The 24,332-nt window shown below is 36.4% G+C and overlaps 2 protein-coding genes across 2 annotated transcripts in view; one reads left to right on the forward strand and one right to left on the reverse strand.

The window, feature by feature from the left end:
- LOC583205 (sorting nexin-25) overlaps window positions 1-5,177 on the forward strand; it is a 34,234-nt gene extending 29,057 nt beyond the window's left edge. The window contains exons 19-23 of the mRNA XM_030980868.1: window positions 457-561; window positions 1,653-1,793; window positions 2,595-2,776; window positions 3,855-3,955; window positions 4,785-5,177. Coding sequence (XP_030836728.1) covers window positions 457-561; window positions 1,653-1,793; window positions 2,595-2,776; window positions 3,855-3,955; window positions 4,785-5,129 — 874 coding nt within the window. The 3' untranslated portion in view covers window positions 5,130-5,177. The remainder of the gene's footprint in view (window positions 1-456; window positions 562-1,652; window positions 1,794-2,594; window positions 2,777-3,854; window positions 3,956-4,784) is intronic.
- Window positions 5,178-9,101: 3,924 nt separating this feature from the next.
- LOC757180 (fucose-1-phosphate guanylyltransferase) lies at window positions 9,102-17,365 on the reverse strand. Its single transcript, XM_001197589.4, has 3 exons — window positions 17,230-17,365; window positions 13,339-13,506; window positions 9,102-12,621 (listed from the first exon to the last, which is right to left on the reverse strand). The coding sequence occupies exons 1-3, from the start codon at window positions 17,309-17,311 to the stop codon at window positions 11,084-11,086; spliced, it is 1,788 nt and encodes a 595-aa protein (XP_001197589.1). The 5' UTR covers window positions 17,312-17,365; the 3' UTR covers window positions 9,102-11,083.
- Window positions 17,366-24,332: the final 6,967 nt, after the last annotated feature.

A 24,332-nucleotide genomic window follows, 5' to 3' on the forward strand; every position in this document is an offset into this window, starting at 1 on the left:
ACTGTAGTATCTATTTGTTTGGAATACATAAGTTTATGTTATACACTATATGTTATGTTATACATAGATTATGTAGAAACTGCTGTCACAGTGATAAAATGCTGTTTTGAAATACGAGGGGAAAATATTGGAGAAAATTGAGTAACATTGAATTCATTAAGATTTTTTTATATCTTATGTCATTGTACATTTAAGACTAAATAGGTATATTTTCCCCATCTGATTCAGGTTTTTAAGAAAAAGTATCTTGAGTAAGACCATATAATATTTCTTACCGGTATATCATAAAAAAAACAATGATATTACATTTATATAGGGATTTCAGAATTTTCAGAATGATAGAAATGATCTTATTACTGAAGGGGTAGAAAGTGAATAATAATTTCTATAGTATTTCATGAAAATTTAGTTTTCTACATTGTGTCATTGTGTTATACAATATATTTTTGTCTGTAGCCAAGAGGTAAAGAAAGGTGGTTTCTCATTGGCCAGTATCTTCAAGATATCCCAAACAGAAGACGACAGATCTAATCTAGGAGATAGTGATACTGAAGAGGAGACGTAAGTGTTTTATGGATAGATGTGAATACTGTGTCTCGTCTGCTGAGAGCCAGAAGGGTGTTAGCTCTTATAGCATGCTTTATCACAACACTAAAGCCCTTCTGGCTTTTTGCAGATGACTTGTAATATGGTGATCTGTTATTTGCTGGAGAGACATCTACTCTAGGCTTCAATCGTTAAAAGATATTTGATGTATATCTTAAAAGATATATATTTTGAACCAGTAAACATTGGATAAACATTAAAAAAAAGATGATATTGCTTTTTGTTATTAAACAACTCTTATACATAATCTGAAAACACTTTCAAATCTGAAACTAAGATTAATTATATTTTATTGATTTGTGATGTCTTATCTCTTATTAGGGTCTGTTATACAATTATATAAGTGTTACCTTGCCTAGCAGTATAAACTTTACAACATACAATTTGTTCCCAGAAAAGGTGTGGTGTTCTTTGCACACTGGTTGAAATGAAAGGCTTGACCTGTAAAAATTTCAAAAGTACAATGCACCTATTCCTGAATCTACACAACATACATGTAGCTCGATCAGTGAAATCTTTATTATATTTGTCACTTTCTTGTCTAGCAGTATTGAGATTGAGATTGAGATTGAAAAGGTTTTATTGATTGCACTTCGCAGCCAGATGGCTGAATTATGAACAATTTACATTGGCAATGAATTATAATACATACAAATGTGGTTGACATTATCACAAAGTATAATATACAGTATATAACAAAATTCATAATAAAGTTCATAACTAATATGACTAAGGCAATAATAGGCAAATTAATTCACGTTTAAAATATATTTTGTGAGGTGACACAAGAGTAGGTCAAAGGATGAGCAAGCAGGCCCTTTGCTCTTACACGCTCTCATTCCTATACACGCTCCTATACTCACTCCTGTACCTTGGACACTCTCATAAACACTCACATCTACATAAACTTCACAACATATTATAATTTGTTCCCAGAAAATGTGTGGTGTTCTTTGCACATTTTTGGCATCTAAACCTGTAATACTTTCAAAATGATAATGCACCTACCGGTATTTCTGAATCTTTTCCTTTCCTTTGTGTTGCAGCGCTCAAGACAGGAAAGATTCCATTGCAGAGCCTTTCTACAGCTTGATCAGTGAGATCTTTGAGCTCCACGGGATGTTCCGATGGCTGAGACGGACCCTCATCGTCTTCGTTCAGGCCACCTTTGGAAGAAGCATCAACAAGTGAGTTCCCAGGCCCCATTTCACAAAACTTGTTATCAGTAACAGGTTGCAGTGACTGTTATAAGCTACAGAAATCATGGCTTTTGATTGGCTGAGATCAAATTTGCCATAGAAATTTAGCATTTGGTATTGATAAAAAGTTTTATGAAACAAGGACCTAGTTCTGTATGGCAATGATTAGTAAAAAAAAAAAAAAATGAAAAAAAAAAATGAAAGTTTCTGTTCAGAGCAAAGTGAAGGGGAGCTCGTAAGATAGGTCACAGTCTTGCCAGTTTGTGCTCCACTGTTGACAACTTCAAAAATTCATAACTTTTCTATTTTTAATCTGATATTGCTCAAACTTCCACAAATTTGTTTCTTTCTTTTTTTCTGCTTTGTTTAAAACCAACTTGATATCGGGGTGGACTTCCTCTTTAACAAGATGTACATTTATACATGTAGACACATTCCATTTCCGTCCAAGCATGCTTTGCTTGACATATCCACTACTAGAGATGATTTGATAAACCAAATATATAGATTCTACTATTAATTTCATAGAGGACAATAACACCAACTGAGTACACTTTTAAAGCTTATCTGTACTAGTTTATAGGAGGGATTAGATCACACTTCAAGGTCACTGGACAGGTGGTTATCTCATCAACTCAGCTCTCAACTAACATAAGAAAAAGAGGATCTTGGGGGACCGATGGTCACCAGTTAGGCATTGTTTTCTATATAGAGGGAGCAAGTAGCTACTAGTAGGACAGTGTGGCTTTAAAGCAACGACACCCCTAAAACTTGTTCCACCCATTGCAGGCAGCTGAGGGATACGGTAGACTGGCTGACATCGGAGTCCATGATCCTCTTCTACATCAGGTACTTCAAGGATTCCATGTGGCCCGAAGGGGTGCTGGCCCCGCCCCAGCAACCCCCGAGTCTGGAGGAGCAGAGGGCCACGCAGAAGGAGGCCAGGGAAAAATTCCTGCAGAATCTGCCAGGTAAATAATGTTGAACTGTAAAATTACGTGACCTGGGGGTGTTTCACAGAGACTAAAAATGACTGAAATGGCAGGCCGGTAATGCCACTGCATGCTCTCACCTTCATAACATTAGAAGCTCAAGGGAAGTGCAATTCATGCTTGCAAATCAACAGAATGTACACATTTTTAAATTTCATTGCTGAAGGAAACATAAAATTACTTAAATATGCACATTCTTTCAGAGAATGATTATTTGAGCAACTAGTGACATCAACTGCCTGTCATATGTAAGTGTGCTTTCAGTCCATCTTAGTCTTTGTGAAACACCCCCCTGAAACAGTAGTAGTAGACTCTATTGGATCACTTTAGCACATGGTTAATCTGCCACAAGGTCCTTGTAACTTTCATTAATTGTTAAAGAATTGTTCATGCCCCTGTAGGGGGCCCAAAACTTCCAAGAGTGGGAAAATTCATTGTTGTACCTCAATCATTTGGCAGCTTGAAACTTTTGCAAATCTGCAAAACTATTTCAAGTTTTATGCATGCAAAAGAATTCTGGCTTGTTTCATGATATCACCCCCTAGGATCAAGCCGCACAGTCTTTGCACCACCATCTCCATTCTTCCAGATTGTCAATAACCATTGGTAACTGCTAGAACAATATGGCTTAATAGCAGTGCATTAGTGAATGCTGTAATGATAGTCACAACAATTAGAACTGTAACCCTTTTCTGTGGTTTGGGCATCAAATTCTGATAAAGAATACAATTGTATGCATGTTGTAATGTTTATTTTGAAAATTATGAATAGCTCTTTTTTTCTGCAATAAAACTAGGAGTTTCCCATAGAAATTATTTCATACCAACTTTTTCAATGAAACAAAAGTTGACACTCGAACATCAATTGTAAGTTTTGTACATTATACTTCTTCCATAGTCCTGGTATACAGAAGACATTTCTTCCGGTTTTTGTTTTGTTTTTCTGTACCTTGACAAAAATTACACAAGGTAATTGGTATTTTACTATTTACATATGTACAGTGATGGATGAATAGAAGTTTGATTCAACAGATTTTGTCCCCCATATTGCCTTGCAGATTTTCTTCAGAATCTCCTGGGGAAGCGGAACAGTCGGCTGGGAGCCATCAAAATCTTTGACGCCCTTCAGGACACCAGGACCACGAAGCACATCTTTTATGTGAGTTCCTGATGTTTGTAGATAGGTCCCTTCAGTATACCTTTTGCTTATATGGCCATTTGCTTATGGAAAGGGGAGGGGGGCAGGAGGGGGAGAGGGTTTGTTTTGGATTTGTAATGATTACATTATTGAGATTTCATGTGAATTGTTTATATGAATTTTTATTGCTTTAATATACCCGAGCTGTGTTTTAGTTTCCAGTCCTCTTTTGGAACTTTCAAGAGCCAAACCGCTTCTGGCTCCCATGCATACTATTTGCACTGGATCTCTCCCACGTATGCGCGCTGAAGCACTAATAGGGCTTGGCCATCGACCGGTACATTTCTTTTGTTTGCGTGCATGGATAATTTCTTTCTGTCTTCTAATCTTAAAGGCATCGTTTAACAATGTTGAATCTGAGATGCATGGCCCTACATGTTATCAGTGTCTGTGATATGGTGTAATATTGAAGCCCTAAAAAAATTGCGCTTCAAAAGAGTAAAAATCTTTGAGTGACCGGTTTTACCATACTCATTTTTCCCAGTAGACTGTAGTGTTATGAAAACCATTAGGAACGAAAAATGAAATTTTGATTTCCAATCATAAATATCATGATAATCAGACAGGCGAATCGGCTTGTAAAAGTCATTGGATTCCTGACTGACCTAAAGGTTTATTATAATGACTTGCAGCATGAGCTAAATCCAGGATTTTGTTTCAGAACCTGAGGCAATGTTACCGAGTCAGGTAACTTTAACATGTTGCACATCAATGTCTGTACAGCTTTCTACGGAGGATCAAGATGTATACATGAAACTATCCTCATTCTTGTTTCCTCACCGTTTTGCAGAATGTACTGGAGCTGGCTCTCCTGGAGATCTGCCCAGAGCTCAAGGATCCTAAGCTCCTGGAGCAGCTGGAGGAGGAGGAAGGCAAGATGGATCCAGGCAGAGCAACACAGAAGGATCCACAAGGAGGAGCCAGGAGCCACCAAGGAGATCCCACTAGAGAGGGTGTGGCCAATGCTGGAGACGATGGCGGTCTCCCAGCAGCAGGAGCAGAAGGTGGAGCTCAGAGGGAGACGGATGGAGCGAGGAGAGTCGAGGGAGTTGGAGAGGGAGACAAAGGGGAACAGGTGGTGAGGCAGAGGAGAGGTACTGTGGAGGGTAAAGAGAAGAGTGATGGAGAGGACTGATCGATGATATGCAACTCCTTCTAATAAATGTGATGTATCCCTTTAACCAGGTGTCCTCTAATCAATCGCAAGTTTGCAATCTCTTATGTTCATAGTTACGATTAATATCAAGTCTTTGTAAGACAGGGCACTGGTAACTTATTTTGAAGGTCTTCAATAACTTTGCATTGTTCAGCTGCGATACACTTGACTTGGCTGCTTCTAATGTAATTCAATTCCTAAGGTGCACATGGTATGTATAGTGATGTCTGTATCTTCAATCGGTTTCTGTTGTTATTAAGAGATGTCCCATGGACATTGCATCTAGTATAGTTTACTCAGCATGTCTTTTGTTTGATACATTATGTGCTACTTCATCACAAGAGGGGATCAATGCGTGTTGTGCTCAGGATTTTTTTTATCCCACCCCACCCACCCCTGACTCCCACATTTCACAAAGCATTTTTAGATTAAAAGTACCATTCATAACCATAGATGACAACCCTACAATTATTTTTTCTTTCTTCTCCTTTCTCCCCTTTCTATTTATTGCTCTTACTCTCACTCTATATCTCTCTATTACACTCACTCACTCTCCCTCTCCCTCCCTCCCTCCCTATCTCTCTTTCTCTCTCTTTCTCTCTTTCTCTCTTTCTCCTGGGGTTGTTTCATAATTCATACTTCATTAGGCTGAAGAATTTTGCAAATGAAATTAGACTCTTGGCTGTAAAGAACAATTCCTAGGATTGTCAATTAATGATAATAATAATAAAAATATTCAAATTTTATGTAGCGCTTAATACAAATGTCTCTAAGCGCTTTACAAATATACTATTACCCCATTATTCAATACTATTATTGAAGCAGATGAAGGCAAAGAGTGTAATGATTCGTATGACATAATATGAATAAGATGTTAGATTTGCTTGTATATGTTATTCAAGAGATTTGAAAAAGAAACACAAGAAAATAAAGTTTTGAAACATGCAGATTTATTTGTAGTTCATAGTCAGAGGGCCAAATGTATGGTCATGTGGACGTTTTTTAAGGTTTTTAATCATACTTATTTCATCTTGCTTTTATTTGTAAATCTATTTATAGAAATAGTTCTGTCTTGCTTTAGAAAACTTCACTACCTTTACTGTGTACATAGTACATGTGCATGTGTACATGTGCATTGTGCTATTATGGTGTGTGTTTCTGAAGGAGTCAGGAGTCACAAGATATTTTTATAAAAACTATGCATGTGTTCTTTTACAAATGTGATTATGTTTTTTTCCTTATTTCAGTGTTTTAAAACTCTCTTCAGGGCTTAACTGTCACATGCTTTGTGTTAAGTCAACACTATGTTTTTCAATAAAATGTGTATTTTTTCGTATGTGCATGCCATATACTATACATTTATCAATTTGTTTAATGGTGCATGAAAAGGTGCCACTGATTTAAATTTGTATGGTTTGTACCATGCATTCACTTTTATCATATTTTGCATATCGATGTATAGAGAATAAGATTTTATCACATTTTTTTTTAACAGTTCATTAGATTGTTTGTCTGTTTGTTTGTTTTAATCATGGAAGCAACTTAGGATATACACTTTGTATCAAAATGGTAGTTCTGTAGAAATTCTGCATACTGTTGAATCTTCTTGGACTTAGTGGGGACTGTCTTTCAGTAGTATCAGATTCAAGTTAGTGTCTGTGTTTGATGAATAATAGGTGTTTGACCAATGATATTTGTTTGACCAATAATATATGTTTGGCCACCTGTGTAGACTGGTCACTTCAGAGACTGTAACGATGTTTGTTTGAAAGTGGAACCTGTTTGTAAGGGTCAATCTTGGGAGTCATTTCCTGTTTGAAGTATACATAGGTTGTGGGCAAGTACATGTATGCCCTTTTTATGATGATTTTTTTTTTAATGATTATTTTATGCTCTTTACTTTGCCTTAAATGTTGTATAAACATTCCATCAAAATGAGGACCTAAAAAAATTACCAAAGAATTGTATATTTTATTTTTATCAAAAATCACCAAAGAATTGTATAATTTGACTATCACAATAATTGTTATTTTTTAAATCTGTAATGTTTAAGGAACAAGGCATGAAACCATACATCTGTTCATGATTAGTCTACATTACCATCCCATCGTTGTTTTCTTGAATAAGCACATTGAATGCTCATCATCAATAAGTATTATACTGCACAAACTTATTAATTTGATCACACTTGTTAACTGTACATGTATGTGGGTATTGGCATATATATTTTATCTTGTTTAAACTTGTGCCTCGATACCCTCGATATTTGAAATACAGCCATGTTGCAGGCCAGTATTAGTTTACAAGACAGGGGTATTAGCACGACATAGACAGGAACAAACAGAAATAGTATGTGCTCAATTCATATGGATAGATGTATAGTACGGATGACACTATTGGCTGACCATGCAAGGCCGTGTCCATGCAGTGGACTTCTAAATCATGACTAAATGGCCACATGTTACTGTCCATACTATGTGTAATCTGTCCATACTGTGTGTAATCACACACTTTATGTGTAATTCTTAGTGGAAGTTTCATAGCAAGGTATAATAAAAATGAACCCAATCAAGTCGAGTCGTAACCTGATTTTATGAAGATGTAACAAAGCAGCAGCTGTATGGACACACTCTGTAGATTCATGATAGATATGAAGAGAATAAGGTGCTGATAACGACAGTCTTGTGAAACTTGATAATAATAATTATGTGCACACAGATCATGATACAGATGTTTGTATATATAAGCAACAAATGAAATATAGTTTTTACTCCATTTTACTTCGTTGTCTGACTGACTTTTGTGTGTTTGTGTCTGATTATTTTGTAACTATCTACCGAGTAGGACTTTGAAAGTAAATTGGCAGCCCAACCGCAAGAGCAAGTTGCATTTGGAGTGGTGATAGCTTAAATAAGATTTTGCAAATCTATGAAAAGGTGAGATTTAAAAAAAATGAATATGATCAGCGCTTATATGAAGAGGTTTGTTTATTTCTTTGACGACATGAGGTAACAAAAAAACAGCCTTTTCATAGTTTTTAGTAATAAGCCACTTCAGAAATACTAGCTGGGCAAATAAAGGTCATTTAGAAAAAAGTGAACAAAGCACACTCCTAGAAACCAATGTTTCTGAGCTTGCTGTAGCCTACATGTACAATGTATGTACTGCAGTTTATCAAAGTATACTGTACACGTACTGCTCTTTCCTCATCAAATTTACATATTTAACAAATAGCAAATTTTGGACATATTATTTCACTTTGAAGACGGTGCACTCACTGTAGTTTGCGACTTCAACCTTGGGTTAGGTTTAGAATACTGAATGATCATTTAAAGGGATTGGGTAACTTTGTCTCAGATTCTGAAACAAAATCCTGGATTTGCCTCATGCTGCAATCATAATTATAGACTTTTAGGGCAGTCAGGAACCCCATGACTTTTACAAGCCGATCACCTGTCTGATTATCAAGATATTTATGATTGGAAATTGAAATTTCATTTTTCGTTTTTCTAACGGTCTTTACAACACTACAGTCTAATAGGGAAAAGGAGTATGGTAAAACCGGTCACTCAAAGATTTTTACTTTTTTGAGGCATTTTGAAGCACACTTTTTTTAGGGCTTCAATATTACACCATATCACAGACATTGATAACATGTAGGGCCATGCATCTAAGATTTAACATTGTTTAACGATGCCTTTAAGCAACGGTTGCGATGTGTGGTTCAAGAGGATTAGCGGCCGAGTGATTCGGAAGAGGTAAAGGTCATGGGATCAAGTCTCAGTAGTAGGATTGATGTCCTTTGGCATCAAAGAAATTCAGTAGTACACAATTTGCCGTTGTGCATCCCCCCCCCCCTCCCCCAGCCCCTTCTTGGATTCATCACAACACATTCAATCATACCCTACTAATGAATGGGAGACCAAGAAACGACAAAATATACAAAGTGTGTTGACTATTCATACCAAAATATATTATACATCAAGAAATTCTCAATATTATACCAATAAGTGTATGATATGTACAGACTTGAAAGGAAAAATAAGTGAGGTATATATATGTACAGTAAATCGATCAAACGCAAAGATCTACACGACCCTGAAAAAATAAAGTTTTGCAAAAAAACTGATTTAAAAAAAAAAATTATAAAAATTATTCGGAAAGAAATAAGAATCAGTTGTTTTGTCCAGCACCATCAGTGATTTTTTATTTTAATGCCCTTCTCAGAGATACATATATGAGCGAAGAAAATTCAAATGAGTGCCATAAATGATAATGTATTCACTTTTATGTCTTCCCCTAGCAACTTCATCGTATATTCTGGTCTATTTATAATATCCAGACATGATTAAAGTTAAATAAAAGCTGGAATCCTTTCAAAACTCTCTTACATTAATATAATATTACTACATAACAACTGAATAATTCATACCCTTTGTAAATTGTATGTCTTTCATAACTCAATAATGAAAGGAGGACGAGTTGAATTAGGGCCTTTGTTTAATGATTAATACATGATGTAAGCTTTGGTACGTCACTTTCTCAAGAAACATTAATCTGGAGAAGAACAAAAAAAATTGCAAACTTAGACAACAATAAAACTTGGTTGGGGAATGAATAATTTAGTCGTTAACTGTATGTTTCTCATTTTAGAAACTATCAAGTGGATAAAAAATCGGAAGGAAAAGATGGGTTATCATTCTATTTTCATGGATAATTATTGCAAACTTAATATATCAATCCATTGGCTACGGAAACTAACTGGATCCTACATGTGTATTGAACCCAACAATGATTTTTGTAGTACCAGAAATTTTAAGCATCATATTTTATTAAAAGGCTTCACGTTCTTTTGTGTGTTTTTCAATGCATTTTTTATTTGAAATAACAAACGTGTATGTGAATTATGGTGGAATGCTCTAACCGGGATCGTTACACGTATAATCCAACCCTGAAAGTTTGGTAGTACTTTACAAAAAACATGTAAACAAAGAATATAGTTGGAATTCCTTCCTCGGCCTATATTGCATTGCGGTTTCACGGCCATCAACAAAACTTTATTGTATATATTCGTAAATGCAAACAGAGTTATGTAGCATAAAGAGTCAATCACTTTGGTGCTTACAAAACTTATGTAACAAAATAAATAAATGAAACTTATAAAATGAACTGCTAATATCATGTTAACATGATTTCTTCAATAGTAACAGAATAATTAATATCATAAACGATTATGTTGACAAGTCATGCTCCATAAACAAGCAAATTTTACCCGATTGTTGTCCTGAATTATACAATTTCTTAAAATACTGGCTAATGCCAACACCCTGGTAGTTATTAGTATAATAACACTTAATAATGAATAAATTTAAAGAGTGAAAATTAGTCAACATTAATGCTGTTGCCTAGTGTGTGAGTCAAATAAAATGAAACAAAATTGAATACAGTCTCCTAATAGACAGCTGCAGACATAAGCACACTCAGGAAACTTCCAAGATTACTAAACATAAAAATCATACAATAAATTCCAAATGAAAACATGAATCATAGAACAAAAAAAGACCAAGAGAATACACGGGAAGAAAGACAGCGACAGAGGGTTAAGTAATGTTCATGGGTATTATTTGATTACGTAATATTACAAGCAAACCTTTCGTTAAAATTCCATAGGAGTAGTAAATAAAATCATATACACCTATTATTGTAATTGCCATATCATCTTTCTTCTTCTTTTATTATATTAAAGTCAACAAGATGATATAATTTATTTAAAAAACAAAAACAAACAAACAAACCAACAAACAAAACTCAAGATTGTATAAACTGAAATTCAAGTGCATGTGATGTGATGTACATGAAGGCCAACATAAGCAAGTAATATGGGTATACATGTAAACTGATGAGATAAGGCACTTTTGGGTCACTGGTTTTATTCAATCTGCTAATATTAAAGAATAAAGCTGCTTGCGGTATACCAACATTGCTTGAATATCTTTGGAATTGAGAACATCAGCCATTGAAAGACACCCCTCTCCCACAATGGAATGGGCTTCCTGATCGGCAGTGTGTACTTCATCCAGGAATTTCATTGTGGTATGGAAGGACTGTTCCATTGTCTCTTTGGGTGGGAAGAACTTTGCATTCCAGATGGAGAAGGTAGTAGTACCTGGTGGGAAAATTGCTTGGAGAGATGTACTGTTGAAGTTATTGAAGAGGACCTGAAGACTTTGGTTCAAGAAGGAGAGTTGGCCTGCTGCCTCCAGGTGAGGAGCAGAGCACTTGAGGTTGTCCCTGATGTCAAAGAATATGGTGACATAGAGAGTGCTGCCCTCTCTAGTCTTGACAGCTGCTGTATGAAGGAATGTGAACGAGGGTATGCTAACCGGACAGCCAGGAGACGATGCCTGGACGATGCAGTTGCTGACGATGCATCTTTCGCCAAGATGACACGGAGACTTGAAGTGACAGTACTCCACGATGCATGGTTTGCTGGTGTCCATACCTTGAGGTACTATGCTGTCCATGATGCATGCTTCCCTGGCAGCGCACTTGTCAAGCACGGCGTTGCTATTGCCAAGGTCCACTGATCGGTTGAAGGCATCTTTGGTCAGGCTTAGTTCTCGCCTCAAGCTGCAGTTATCACAAAAATGACTGAGCAGCTCTTCCGTTGTCCCGATGTGATAAAACTTGGAGTAGGGCAACACAAGGACGTGGAGTGGAGTCCCCTGGAGGAGCTTGAAGACTTCTTGCCGCATGGACAGTAATTTATCCGTCTTACTGCTGACGTTGGACATGTCATTGATGTAACTGTTATTGCCACAGTTCCCGAGGCCATGCAGGAAGTCCCCATGGGAGTCTATCTCACATGAAAGTGGAGACTTCTCCTCGTAGAACTCAATCATCTTCTTAGCGGTCTCACCATCCATGAAGTAGCCGCTGTCGACCAGAACATGGTCCTCACTGATGCCCAGGGTCTGCTGACACGGTTGCGGCAGGAGGACACCCTTTTCCCTGAGGACATCTTCAGATCTCTTGTGCAGGAACTCTTCACATTCTACGATATGCACCTGAGAGCAGACATTGGGTGTGTCCTTGTACAAGAACACCCCATGGGTTGTCCCAACGGCAATGGGAGCTGGGTGTCCAAAGGCGGTGATACCTGGCTTGTCGAAGGACCACTCGACACCAACGGTGCAGTCGTAGAGGATGATGACATCCGAACAAGCCAGGAAGATGCCTCCGGAAGGCATATGAGCAGGAAGATCAATGTACATGGCCAGAATCAACTCAAGCATCTGGTAGATGGGTCGTCCATAGGGAACAGCCGTGAAGATCTTACCCAGCAGGCTGGCACTCGGTAGTCGCTGGCTGTAACCACCGGCTGGGATGAAAAGGACCTTCTTCTTGAAGAGGCTTTGGTTGTAGATGGTCTGGAGGTAGGAGAGGGCGGCCATCATTGAACCTCCTGGTCCTGCACAAGAAAAAATTATTTAGGACATCAAAAAGTAGCTACAATGTAATACCTATTAAAAAAAGGACAAGTGGTTTCAGATTCTCCAAACCTTGAAATTTAGCAGGTAAGCTTTTCTCCATTCCTGTGATTTTTCTCAAGTTAAGAGATTTTTTATACAGTTTCTTGTTGACTGCTGCCTGGAGATCACTACAAAATACACATGAATCGATGAAAGCTTGCCTACAGTTGGTAGGAGCATAGAGTTTAGACCCATGTTATGATGATCTCAAACAATGACATTTTCTGTACCCTCAAATTAACCCCTTTCTTCCACTTTTTACATCTCTTCTCTTTACATTTATTCCCACTCTTTTTGTCATTCCTAATTTTCTTTTAAGCAGGACTGCACTACATGTAGCTACTTGCGCCCTCTATATAGCCAACAATGTCTAAGTGGTACCCATTGATCCCCTATGGTCCCATTTTTCTTATGTTAGTTGAGAGCTGATTTGATGAGATAACAACCTGTCGGTGACCATGGAGGGAGGTCGAATCCCGCCTGGGCAAACTAGTGCAGATAGGCTTTAACCCATTTTCTACTGGAACAGGGAGGTCCTTGTGTAAAAGCCTATGGGAATGAGGAAATTTGGTAGTCAACGGGATAATGCAAGGTTGTACCGTCACATCCGAAACTGAAAGCCTGATTGATCAGGCCATTTGTAAAGTTTTATTTACCAATTTTTACATTTCCGGGATCTTTCAGGACATGGTACTTGGTGCCCAGGGGTAGCTGCTGCCGGGCCAGTTTCTCCTGCAGCTGAAGGTCGTAGGCTGTCTTCTGATCTTCATCTCCGGCCGTGATGACTACGATGTCCCAGTAGGGGAAATTGATCTCCTGCTTTCCTGTTGCATGGCGGAACATGAATAAATAATCATATGAGGAATCATGTTGGAAAATATGCCTTTGTTTTCGGGTATTTAATGTGTATATTTCATTGGTATTGCTTTTGTTATCATTTACATAATATGACATTTATAGGTGCTTTCTATTTTACAAGCCTTGTGCATTTTTTAAGCTATCCTGTCGTTATTTTGCCAATTTGTGTATTTATGACTGTTATTTGTGTTTTACATTGTTGGATAAAAAATTGAAAGTTGGAAATTTTTCTTATTTTACTAAATCTATTATTCATTACTCAAAATGCATCAAGATAAAGCAATATATTCATACATTTATCTAGAAGAGACAACAATGATTGAGACCAATGGTTCTATCCGTTTGGTTGGTTCGGTATGGAAACGGCCAACTTAATAACCATCACCCACAGGTCTTACCGACCAAGCTGGCTCAACTAGGGTAGAAAATATTACTAACTATTATAAATACATGTAGAACGTAGATATGAAACAACATAAGAACAGAAAACTTAAATTCTTAAAAATATTCAGAATGCAACATTTTCATCATAAAAAGATGAATCAGCCATGATGATGATGAAGGTAAAAATGTTCTTCACTATTCTTTTTTCTCCTGTCTGGTTTGAAATTAGTTGAAGTTGACCAAAATTAAACCTCCTGATAAACAGGCTTACAAAAAAGTTTGCTATATTCATATCCATAATCATCTTTCTATACAGTCTTTTTATCATAAAAATGTGTTTCCCTTTTTAGAATTTTATGATTTTTTATCATGTTTTATTATCTGAATAACGCTGGTATTAACGATGAAGTTGAGTTCGGGTCATACGATTGCATTGTGAAAGAAACGGTGTGGAATCGACCAGAAATGGTTGATCATCTAGCATATAAGAATTTGTGTGTATTGCAAGGTTCTGGAATCATCAAAATGATAAGAAATTTGGCCAAGTCTTGGTAAAGTTACAAACACTGTACACAGAAAGATGTATATGGGACTACACGAACACGTGGCGTAAAAAACCGCCCCCCCCCCCCCCCCCCCCCGAGTTTTACATGTTACATGACATATTTAGAACATGAAGGCATTTGAAGAGCCATGCTTTTTTCAGGGAACATGTCTTATCTGATGTTCTTCCACACTTGCATAATAAGAATGATAAAGTTCACAAATGATTTTTCACCTCTTCCCAGAACTCAACCTCCTCTTTAACAGTTGCACAGAAAATAAAATAAAAGCTAAATTTAAAAAAAAATCTATAATCTCAACTTACAAAATGGCACTGCTGAACAAACAGGAAATGTTCCTATTTTATATGTTACACATATAAACGGCCCCCCGAGTTTTACATGTTACATGACATATTTAGAACATGAAGGCATTTGAAGAGCCATGCTTTTCAGGGAACATGTCTTATCTGATGTTCTTCCACACTTGCATAATAAGAATGATAAAGTTCACAAATGATTTTTCACCTCTTCCCAGAACTCAACCTCCTCTTTAACAGTTGCACAGAAAATAAAATAAAAGCTAAATTTAAAAAAAAATCTATAATCTCAACTTACAAAATGGCACTGCTGAACAAACAGGAAATGTTCCTATTTTATATGTTACACAAATTTATAGTGATTTTTTTTTTTTTTTTGACTGATGAAGACTGACTATAATAGACCAGTTTAGTAACATATTCAAAGTTTATGAGTGCTTTTTAAATGAAAAGAGTTATTGACAACCTGAAGGCTTTCCCAAGGATTGTCCAACATAGCAACAAATAATGTATGCAGACTGGATTCAAAGTATTGTACTAAATTAATTAATAACAGGTAAATGGAATACCTGGTCACTACTTCCCCAGGAAAGAAACATCCATAATTTTGAATATGTGTTAGTAAACCAGTCTACTGGATGCATCTTTTTGTTTTGATTTCTCTAACTAAGATCCAAGCTAAAAAAACCCACTCCAGCAAAGCATAGAGAGTCAATGCTAAAGCGTATTGACCTCTAGCACTGCATACATGCTGTGAGGCAGGGACCTAGAAGTCTATACACAAATATACACACCACACAATATCGCATAGACTGTACACAATCATGTCGATGCAGCTGTAAGCAAAGTTTGACACTAGACTTACAATTTGATTTTTTAAATTATTCTTTTTAACATCAGTAAGTTAAACAAAAATAGTTTACTGCTATTTAGGTGTCATCAATTGTCACTAAAGTACCGATTTTGAGTGAAATCGGTTGAGTTTTGTACAGTGGTGTTTGAAATGTTGAGAATCAAAAGCACAGCTTTTACTACACAGCCAGGATAGTAATGCTCCTATGTGTGAAAAAACCCAGAGTGGCACCAGTGGAAAGTCCAATGTACCCGAGGCAGAGGAGTAATTTCCCTCAAGTAGGACTAGTGGTGGGGCTCTTGCCGCACAATATGAGAGTGACCAAAAGAGTGAAAGTAAAACAAAATACAAACTTCTTATTTTTAATACATCATCTGTAAAACTTTGTGCATGAACTGTGGGCCTGTTTTTTACTTTTGTATACATTTTTCTATAAAATGTTGTGCATTCTGTTCTTTAGAATCACCGGAATTAGTGTCTGCAAAATCGCTGAGGTATCGGAGGTGCAATGAATTATACTAGGAATGTATATTGCTCTGCGAGAATTGAAATTGAAATCTTGAACATTTGACAGTTTGCATGAACCTGTCTCTTATAATGATCTTTTACTTGTCATTATTGTGAAATAGGAAACCACCACCATGACCACCGCTCCTCTCAGTAGCGCTTTATTGAGTCACACAAGGTGGTCTGTATTTCCCTACTCCACAGCCTTGGCATAGGTAACCGTATAGTCTAGACTCTACGCACAAGGCAAATGTGTGTGGGCACTGGGCAGACAAATGAATGGTTTCTAAAATAAAAGTAAAACCACAACAATATTAAATGTCATTCAATATCATTATCGTTTATGAATTAAATTTTGCTTCTATTAATTTTTGGGCGCTAGTGTAGTTCCGTATCCATTTTTTTTAGCAGTTTTCATATCTATTCTTAGCAAAGGAATTTTAGCCCAATTTTTTAATAATTTTAATCATAATCATATATTGCATTTTCCACCTGAATTTGGATCACATCCGACATCTGGAAGCCTCCGTTTAGGTGCATTTATCCGTTTAGGTGCATATGCGTAATACCATAAAGCATACGCGAAGTTTGCATAATTTTAGACTGATAGCTTCAGTTTAAGGTGCAGAGCAAAAGCGCGGAGACGGTACTGAGCGACAACGTCGACATCGAAGCCCTAAACAGAGGCTTCCAGATGTCGGATGTGATCCAAATTCAGGTGGAAAATGCAATATATGATTAGACCCTATCTATGATTAAAATTAGTAAAAAAAATTGGGCAAAAATTCCTTTGCTAAGAATCGATATTAAACTGGTAAAAAAAACTGCTAAAAAAAAAATGGATACGGAACTACACTAGAGCCAATTTTTGCATTCAGCTGTAAATTCATGACACAGTGGATAGGGCCTAGATCTAAACGTTATTGAGTCGACACAAAACGAACACAGGCGCAGGTCAGCCCAATGCACCGGTATGCCACCGGCGAGTGCAGTGACAATACTGCTGTAACAGTCACCAACACCAACAAGACAACACAGCAGCCAGCCACACAAACAGTTACCATTCTGACCACACTCATTTACCTCGTATGCCTTCAAATTTCTTGATCTTGGATTCTGTTGCTCTTTGCACAAGATCTTCGATCGCTCTTCGTTTTTGAGCCATTTTGTGAGATATGAGCACTTATTGACATTCCTCTACACACCTCCGAGGCTCCGACACACCTCTCTCCTCAGTAACAATCGATTTCGTAATCACATCATCTTGGTTGGCTATGTTCAGTTAAGTTGTATAAGCTATGCATGGCCGTTATATCACACGGAAAATTATAAATTAGTTACTTGTTTGACATAATGGTATATGGTATCTGTTATAAAGCAAAATAAAATTGGAAAATATGGTGGCCGTGTATGAGCAAGTTATAGGCCTAGAGTCTTATTTGACCAAACTAGGTCCAGGGTAAAATATCTCTGCTTCTAAAAAATAAATATGAAATAAAATGAAATATAAAACAACATAAAACACGCAAGCTTTTTCCAGCCTGTGAATATAAAAAAAAAATGAAATATAAAACAACAAAAAAACACGCAAGCTTTTTCCAGCCTGTGAATATAAAAAAAAATGAAATATAAAACAACAAAAAACACGCAAGCTTTTTCCAGCCTGTGAATTTTTGCACACTCAATCCTTCACGGTAATTTGCAGTGCGTTTAAATAAAAATGTTCGGAATTGCAAGGTCTCATGCTCTAAAGTTTGAAATAAGTAGAAACATACTACGGCCACAAAAGTGACAAAACTATGGTTATAGGGTTAGAGGCCTTCATTGATTATTTCAGTATTTTTCTTCTGAATTTTTTAAAAATTTTAATTCGAATTTGAATTTTATTACTAAACTTCATTTATATACATGAACATTTTGTTTCACAATACATAAATAAAACAAATATATAAATAAGAAATTCAACAAGGGGTATAGTTTCTCGAGTAATCACAAATTAACAATAAACAATGTAGCTTTTATATACAGTTAAATGATATTATTACAAATTAATTAATTGTTTGTTTTTGTTTTGTTGTTTTATCCAAAAATTAAACAAATTCAGACAAACTCGATTAACTCATGTTGAGATTAAAGAAAAATGGCCCTGTTTCAAACCAGGGCGCATATAAAAGCATATTCACACGTACACTTGTGGGTATGTGACGACATAAGGCATCACATTTTCAATGCATAGACAAAAATAAAATCGGTTCTTACCGTGGGAGTGGCCAGATTTTTAGCCCCCCACACCCGTGACCTTCCCATCGTTTGGTCGTTCTACCCCCTTGCATAATAATCTCGTATATTGTATTCTACTTTTTTTTAAATAAAGAACTAATATCACCACTTCTTCTTCTTCGCCTTGTTTTTATCATCATGATCATCACCATAATAATGATAATAATATAATAATTAACCATCATCATCATCATTGATCTATCATCATGCACCATCACCATCAGTATCATCATCATCATCATCATCATCGTCACCATCACTATCAACATCATCACCACCATCATCATCATCATCATCACCATCACCATCATCATCATCACGGCATCATCACCATATCATCATCATCATCATCATCACCATTTTCATCATAATCACCATCATCATCATAATTTATCATCATCATCATCATCAAAATTATACAAACTCTCATCGACATGAACATGAAATAAACTAATCAGTGATTGATTTGTGCCCCAATGTTTAATAGTGTCACAATGAAATAGATTTTCCCCTTATTTTTTCAAAAGCCATTAGTATATAATATAAACTCATGCAAACAAGTCACTTCAAGATCTGACGTATACCATATATATTCTGACCATTTTTTAAAACTCTTTTCTCCATTCGGGCTGATTGCAATCAATCTATTTAACAGGGAAAGAACACCTAAGACAATAAGGACATTGCACTGTGCAGAGAATGAGATGCTTTGCCAAGATATACACACATTGTACTTTTCGTTAAAGCGATAACGATCTATTGTTAACGATCTGTTATTCCTAATTCATCCGCCAGACCGCCACTTATTCGCCATTGTGAAGAAAGTTTAGGTTGTTGTGTCTAGGCCAGGAGATGTTGTTCATCGTCTAGCTTTTACATTCTCCAGGGCCGGACTTGTTATTGCCCTTGACCTTGAGAAGAAAAACGATGAGGAACATGCCTGGAAGGTCAAGCGCAGGACGTCTAAAACAGCAAAGAACAAAGAGATTAAAAACCACCACTTCGGTGTTAATGTAAGTAACATTGAATTGGTTTTCCTTCCTCGGCATCCTCGATAGCAGAATCGGATTGTGATCGGATGTCTTTGACTGCCTGCCCCAGTTGTTAATGTCATTAGGAATGTGGAATGTGGGAACCTTTTTGGATGCTTTTTGTCACGAGAAGGAAGTTAAAAAGCTCTATACTTTTTCCCCACCAAGGTCTAAAGATTTGTTTGAAAAACCCGAACATGATTTGAAAATATTCTGCTATTGTTTTATAGTTAGATGTGGGCGATACTTGCGGAAACACATGATACTGACTGATATGAAATTGACCCTGAAATTTTTTGAAAATTCTGTTCAAGCGCTTCAAAGACAGTGATATACAAAAATTATAATATAAATTAGTTACTAGTTGATCTGAATGAAAATTGAAAGGCAACTGTAATTATTCCAGTCATATAAGTGATAAGTAGTATCATTTCATTTTTATTCAACAGTCACGATTCGGTGTAAACGTTTTTAAATAGAATAAGAACATGATCGCGAAATCTTTCGAAGAATCAACCTAAACAAATTGAAACGATTTCTACACCCTTCGCCATCACTTCTTTCGTCTTTCGTCTTCTTTGTGCATGGCTGATCGTCAACAAAATGAGGTTAGTCTTTTATCAACTCTGTTTGTTGCTACGGCAGCCAGCCAGTGAAAATGAACTCGTTTAATCAAATTATGGAAATGAAAACATTACTTTAAACAAACAGAACTTCGTTATTCCTGGGCCAACCAGGAAAAATGAGCCAGGATTCCTAGCTCATTTTTCCTGGTTGAGGTGTCATATGAAAGGGCAGAAATTGAACTTTCTAGAAATGTGATTTTCTCTTTGAAATCCAGATACCGCCCGCCAAATGAGTTTTTGGTTTGCTCTCTTCAAATTGTTTTTAATCACTCGTGCGTGAAATATGCATCACAATGAGTTGCATCAAATGAAAGGGGAGGATCTAAGCTTTACAAACATGTGTCATTTATTAATTATAATTGTGATTAAGTTATGATAAAGCATCGATAATTCTCGGTTTCGTTTTTTTTTTTTTTTTAATCAGTTTTAGATTTTTGATTTATGTTTGGCCTTCTTTTTCGGCTGTTTATTATATTGTTTGAAACTTGATTTTTGTTGTACAGCGCTTTTGAAATCATCTCTGAGGCACTTTATTCTTGTTTTCAACAAATAGTAATCAGAATATGATGAAAGATGTAGGCCTACAAAAAATATATCTTACAAGCTATTTCAATAGCTCTTTATTTTTACAAAAAATTATATGAAATTTCCATCACCCTGCACACAGTTTCTAATTAATGTCTTTTTGGTCCTTTTCTTTTCTTTTAAAAATCTTTAAGGGATTGTTTTCCGGGGAAATTTTCAAAAAACCTTTTAATGGTATTGAGAAAATGATTAATGGGTTATACATTATTCATGAAAACTGAAAATAATCTTTATGGGGTTGTTTTCCGGGGAAATTTTCAAACACCTTTTGATGGTATTGAAAAAATGATTAATGGGTTATACATTATTCATGAATTCAAAACTGAAAATAATTTATGTTAGGTGTTTGTACAGATTTTGAAAAAAATATCCGACTCTGTTTCAATAATTTTGGATGTCGATCATGCCTAAATAACAACATTCAGCGTGATATCGAGCCGACAGTGGCTTTTTCACGGCTGCCAGGGAAAAGTTTGTGGCTCGATGCAGAGCCATCTATACCCATCTATGTGAATAAATGGCTCTGGCTCGATGTAGTGTCCCTTTATACTGAGAGGGACACTAGCTTGATGAGTGCACTAGCGCCCTCGGCCGGTGGGCATTTTGGAAACGGAAGCTTGTCGTTGATTCGCAAACAAAGTACGTATAAAAACAAATCCGATAAATGTCTTCTCAAGCAGGCGCGGATTCACGAGGGGGGGGGGGGGTCAACGGGCCCGCCTCCCCCCCCCCCCCACTAGCAAAAAAACTGGTAAAAAATAAGATGGTAACGTTAATTTGACTTTTTTTTATAAAAAAAACTAAAGAGGCCCCCTACCCTGGCAACAACAAAAAAAAAACAATGATAATTTATCCCCCCCCCCCCTCGCCTATTCACTGGGTGGTTGATTCGCCGCTACATATTTCTCACGAATTGGGCCCTCCATTTGCCGCCGGCTGGATCCTCCCCCGTCCTCCCAATCTGCCAATTGAAAAATATTCTACTTTACTAACAGTGCAGTGGTTCTCACACCCCCTGCATGATAGTACAATAAGAATTTGTTTTAGAACACAATTAAAAATAATTATGTACTGCTGATTTCTTTCATTAATGTGTAATTTTATGAAGAAAAAAAAAACATTTTAAAAGGGCTCTTGACTCTTACTATGTGTTTTTTTCCCGCAAAGTTCTACAATTTAATTTTCTGACATTAATTTTTTAGAGCCTACTAAAGAGCCATTGGGCGAAAATTATCTAAAATTATGAATTGGTTCTTTTATAATTGACGGTAAGAACACAGGCCTATGTTTCATCAGATTATACTCTATAACATTTTGGTAAGCCCTACTGATTAAATTGTATAAATAAATTCCAGAGACAAAATATAATTTTTTTCAGAAATAGAAAGGGGTCGATCCGACATTCCTTTTTTCCAATGAGAGACAGAAAGAAAGAGGGCAGGGCAGGCAGGCAGAGAGAGAGAGAGAGAGAGAGAGAGAGAGAAAGACAGACGTGCATCACTGTACAAATTAGTAAATAATATATCTACAACAGCACATAATATAATGCATGAAAGAGAGAGAAAGGGACGGTGGAATGAAGACGATTATGTAGAGAGTGATAGAGAAAGAGAGGGGCGAAAAGTTATAATTTTAGGGAAAAGAGTCATCGAGAAAAAAAACAGAGAGAAGGAGGGAGAGAGAGAGAGGAAGAGAAAGGGGGGGATCTAGAAACAGAGAGAAAGAAAGAGAGAGAGGGTGAGAGAGAGAAAGCGCGCATGAGGGCGGGGGGGGGTATTTTCAAAATAGAAAATGAAGTGGTATAACGAGTGAGTGATGATTTATAGCAATTGCTCTGAAGATTGAGTGGGATTTAAACATAGATTTAATTCGTTTGCACTCTGCTTGAGGGGTTACGCCGTAAACCAATACTGCCCGAAATATGGCAATCCGCGAGTCGGCGACAACATTGCCTCATTCCTATAACTCAAGTGTAATGTCATAAACAGAATTTACAGAAAGACATGAGTATGGAGCTAAATGTATTTGTCATTGCGGCTCCAATAACGCTTAAGAATAAATTGTCAACAAAATAATGCCTCTTTTGCTCAAGCCTCGTCAATGGTGATTTTCCCCTTAAAGCCAAGGCAAGCCAACAGTCACATTTTTTATACTGCACTCCATTATACATGCTGTATTGAATTTCAATGTTGTAAAAGAAAAAACCTGAACCGAACTAGGTCAGACGCGATACTTTCGTGTTCATACCTATTTCCAAAGCAAAAATGACAAACTAAAAGTGGAATCAAAGCAATTTCTTATTTTTCCACAATGTGAAAAGTTCAAATCTATTTTAGAACTGTATCCCCCCCCCTTTTTTTTGAGGGGGGGGGGTGGGTCTGCACGATATGCTCTACTTCTTTATTTTACTTTCCAAGATCTAAAAGTGGAATCAAAGCAATTTCTTATTTTTCCACAATGTGAAAAGTTCACATCTATTTTTAAACTGTATTCCCCCTTTTTCGGGGGGGGGGGGGAGTGCATGATATGCTCAACTTCTTTATTTTACTTCCCATAATTCATATTTTCTTTGCTACGCTGTAAGAAAAGAGAGATGTAATTGTGCATCGAATGATGGACAGATTCCCTGCGATGCTTCTCTTTCAGCTCTCAAAGCTTCGAACAACATTGCCGTGAAATTTAAACGGGCGAACTACATGGTATCAATGACCGTCAGCTCGTCGCATATCAGCTCAACATACGGGGGTGTATAAATCGCCCCGAAGTTGGCATCCAACTTTGAATGCACTGTGAAATTTAGCATAATGAGAGAAGTGAATTTGCAAAAAACTGTTATTAACAAAACAAAATGTCTCTTCAAAACACATTTCTTTAGACAGCTTTTTGAATATAATGATTTCACTCTTGTTTCCTAATTATTAAGCGCATAGTGACGCTACGACAGTGATAATAATTATGCGCCATAAAAGCACACGCTGTATTACGATAATAATTATCATTATTATAACCATTATTACTATTATTATTTTTATAATCATTATTAATATTTTCAATATAATTATTATTATTATTGTTATCATTATCATGATTTGTATCCCTATCTTTATTGTTATTATTATCATTATTATTATTTATTTATTTTTATAAATATTTTTTATTATTACTATTAATAGTAGTAGTAGCAATAGTAGTAGTAGTAGTAGTATTATTAGTAGTAGTAGTAGTAGCAATAGTAGTAGTAGTAGTAGTAGTAGAAGTAGTATTATTATTATTAGTAGTAGTAGTAGTAGTAGTAGTAGTAGTAGTATTATTAGTAGTAGCAGTAGTAGCAGTAGTAGTGGTGGTAGTAGTAGTAGTAGTAGTAGTAGTAGAAGTAGTAGTGTAGTATTAGTAGTAGAAGTAGTAGTGTTAGTAGTAGTATGTAGTAGTAGTAGTAGTAGTAGTAGTAATAGTAGTAGTAGTAGTAATAGTAGCAGTGGTAGTAGTAGTAGTAGTAGTAGTAGTAGTAGTAGTAGTAGTAGTAGTAGTAGTAGCAGTAGTAGTAGTGGTAGTAGTGGTAGTAGTAGTAGAAGTAGTAGTAGTGGTAGTAGTAGTAGTAGTAGTAGCTGTAGTAGTAGTAGTAGTAGTAGTAGTAGTAGTAGTAGTAGTAGTAGTAGTAGTAGTA

This window comes from Strongylocentrotus purpuratus, unplaced genomic scaffold (genome assembly GCF_000002235.5).
Source record: "Strongylocentrotus purpuratus isolate Spur 01 unplaced genomic scaffold, Spur_5.0 spur5_scaffold_11, whole genome shotgun sequence".
Taxonomy (NCBI): domain Eukaryota; kingdom Metazoa; phylum Echinodermata; class Echinoidea; order Camarodonta; family Strongylocentrotidae; genus Strongylocentrotus; species Strongylocentrotus purpuratus.

Coding starts and splice junctions, on each gene's coding strand:
- LOC757180 (XM_001197589.4), bottom strand. CDS start 17,311: ATGGCTCAAAAACGAAGAGCGATCGAAGATCTTGTGCAAAGAGCAACA. Junction 13,507..17,229: donor GAAATTTGAAGGCATACGAG/GTAAATGAGTGT, acceptor GCCATGCAACAG/GAAAGCAGGAGATCAATTTC. Junction 12,622..13,338: donor TCCCGGAAATGTAAAAATTG/GTAAATAAAACT, acceptor TTTCTTGTGCAG/GACCAGGAGGTTCAATGATG.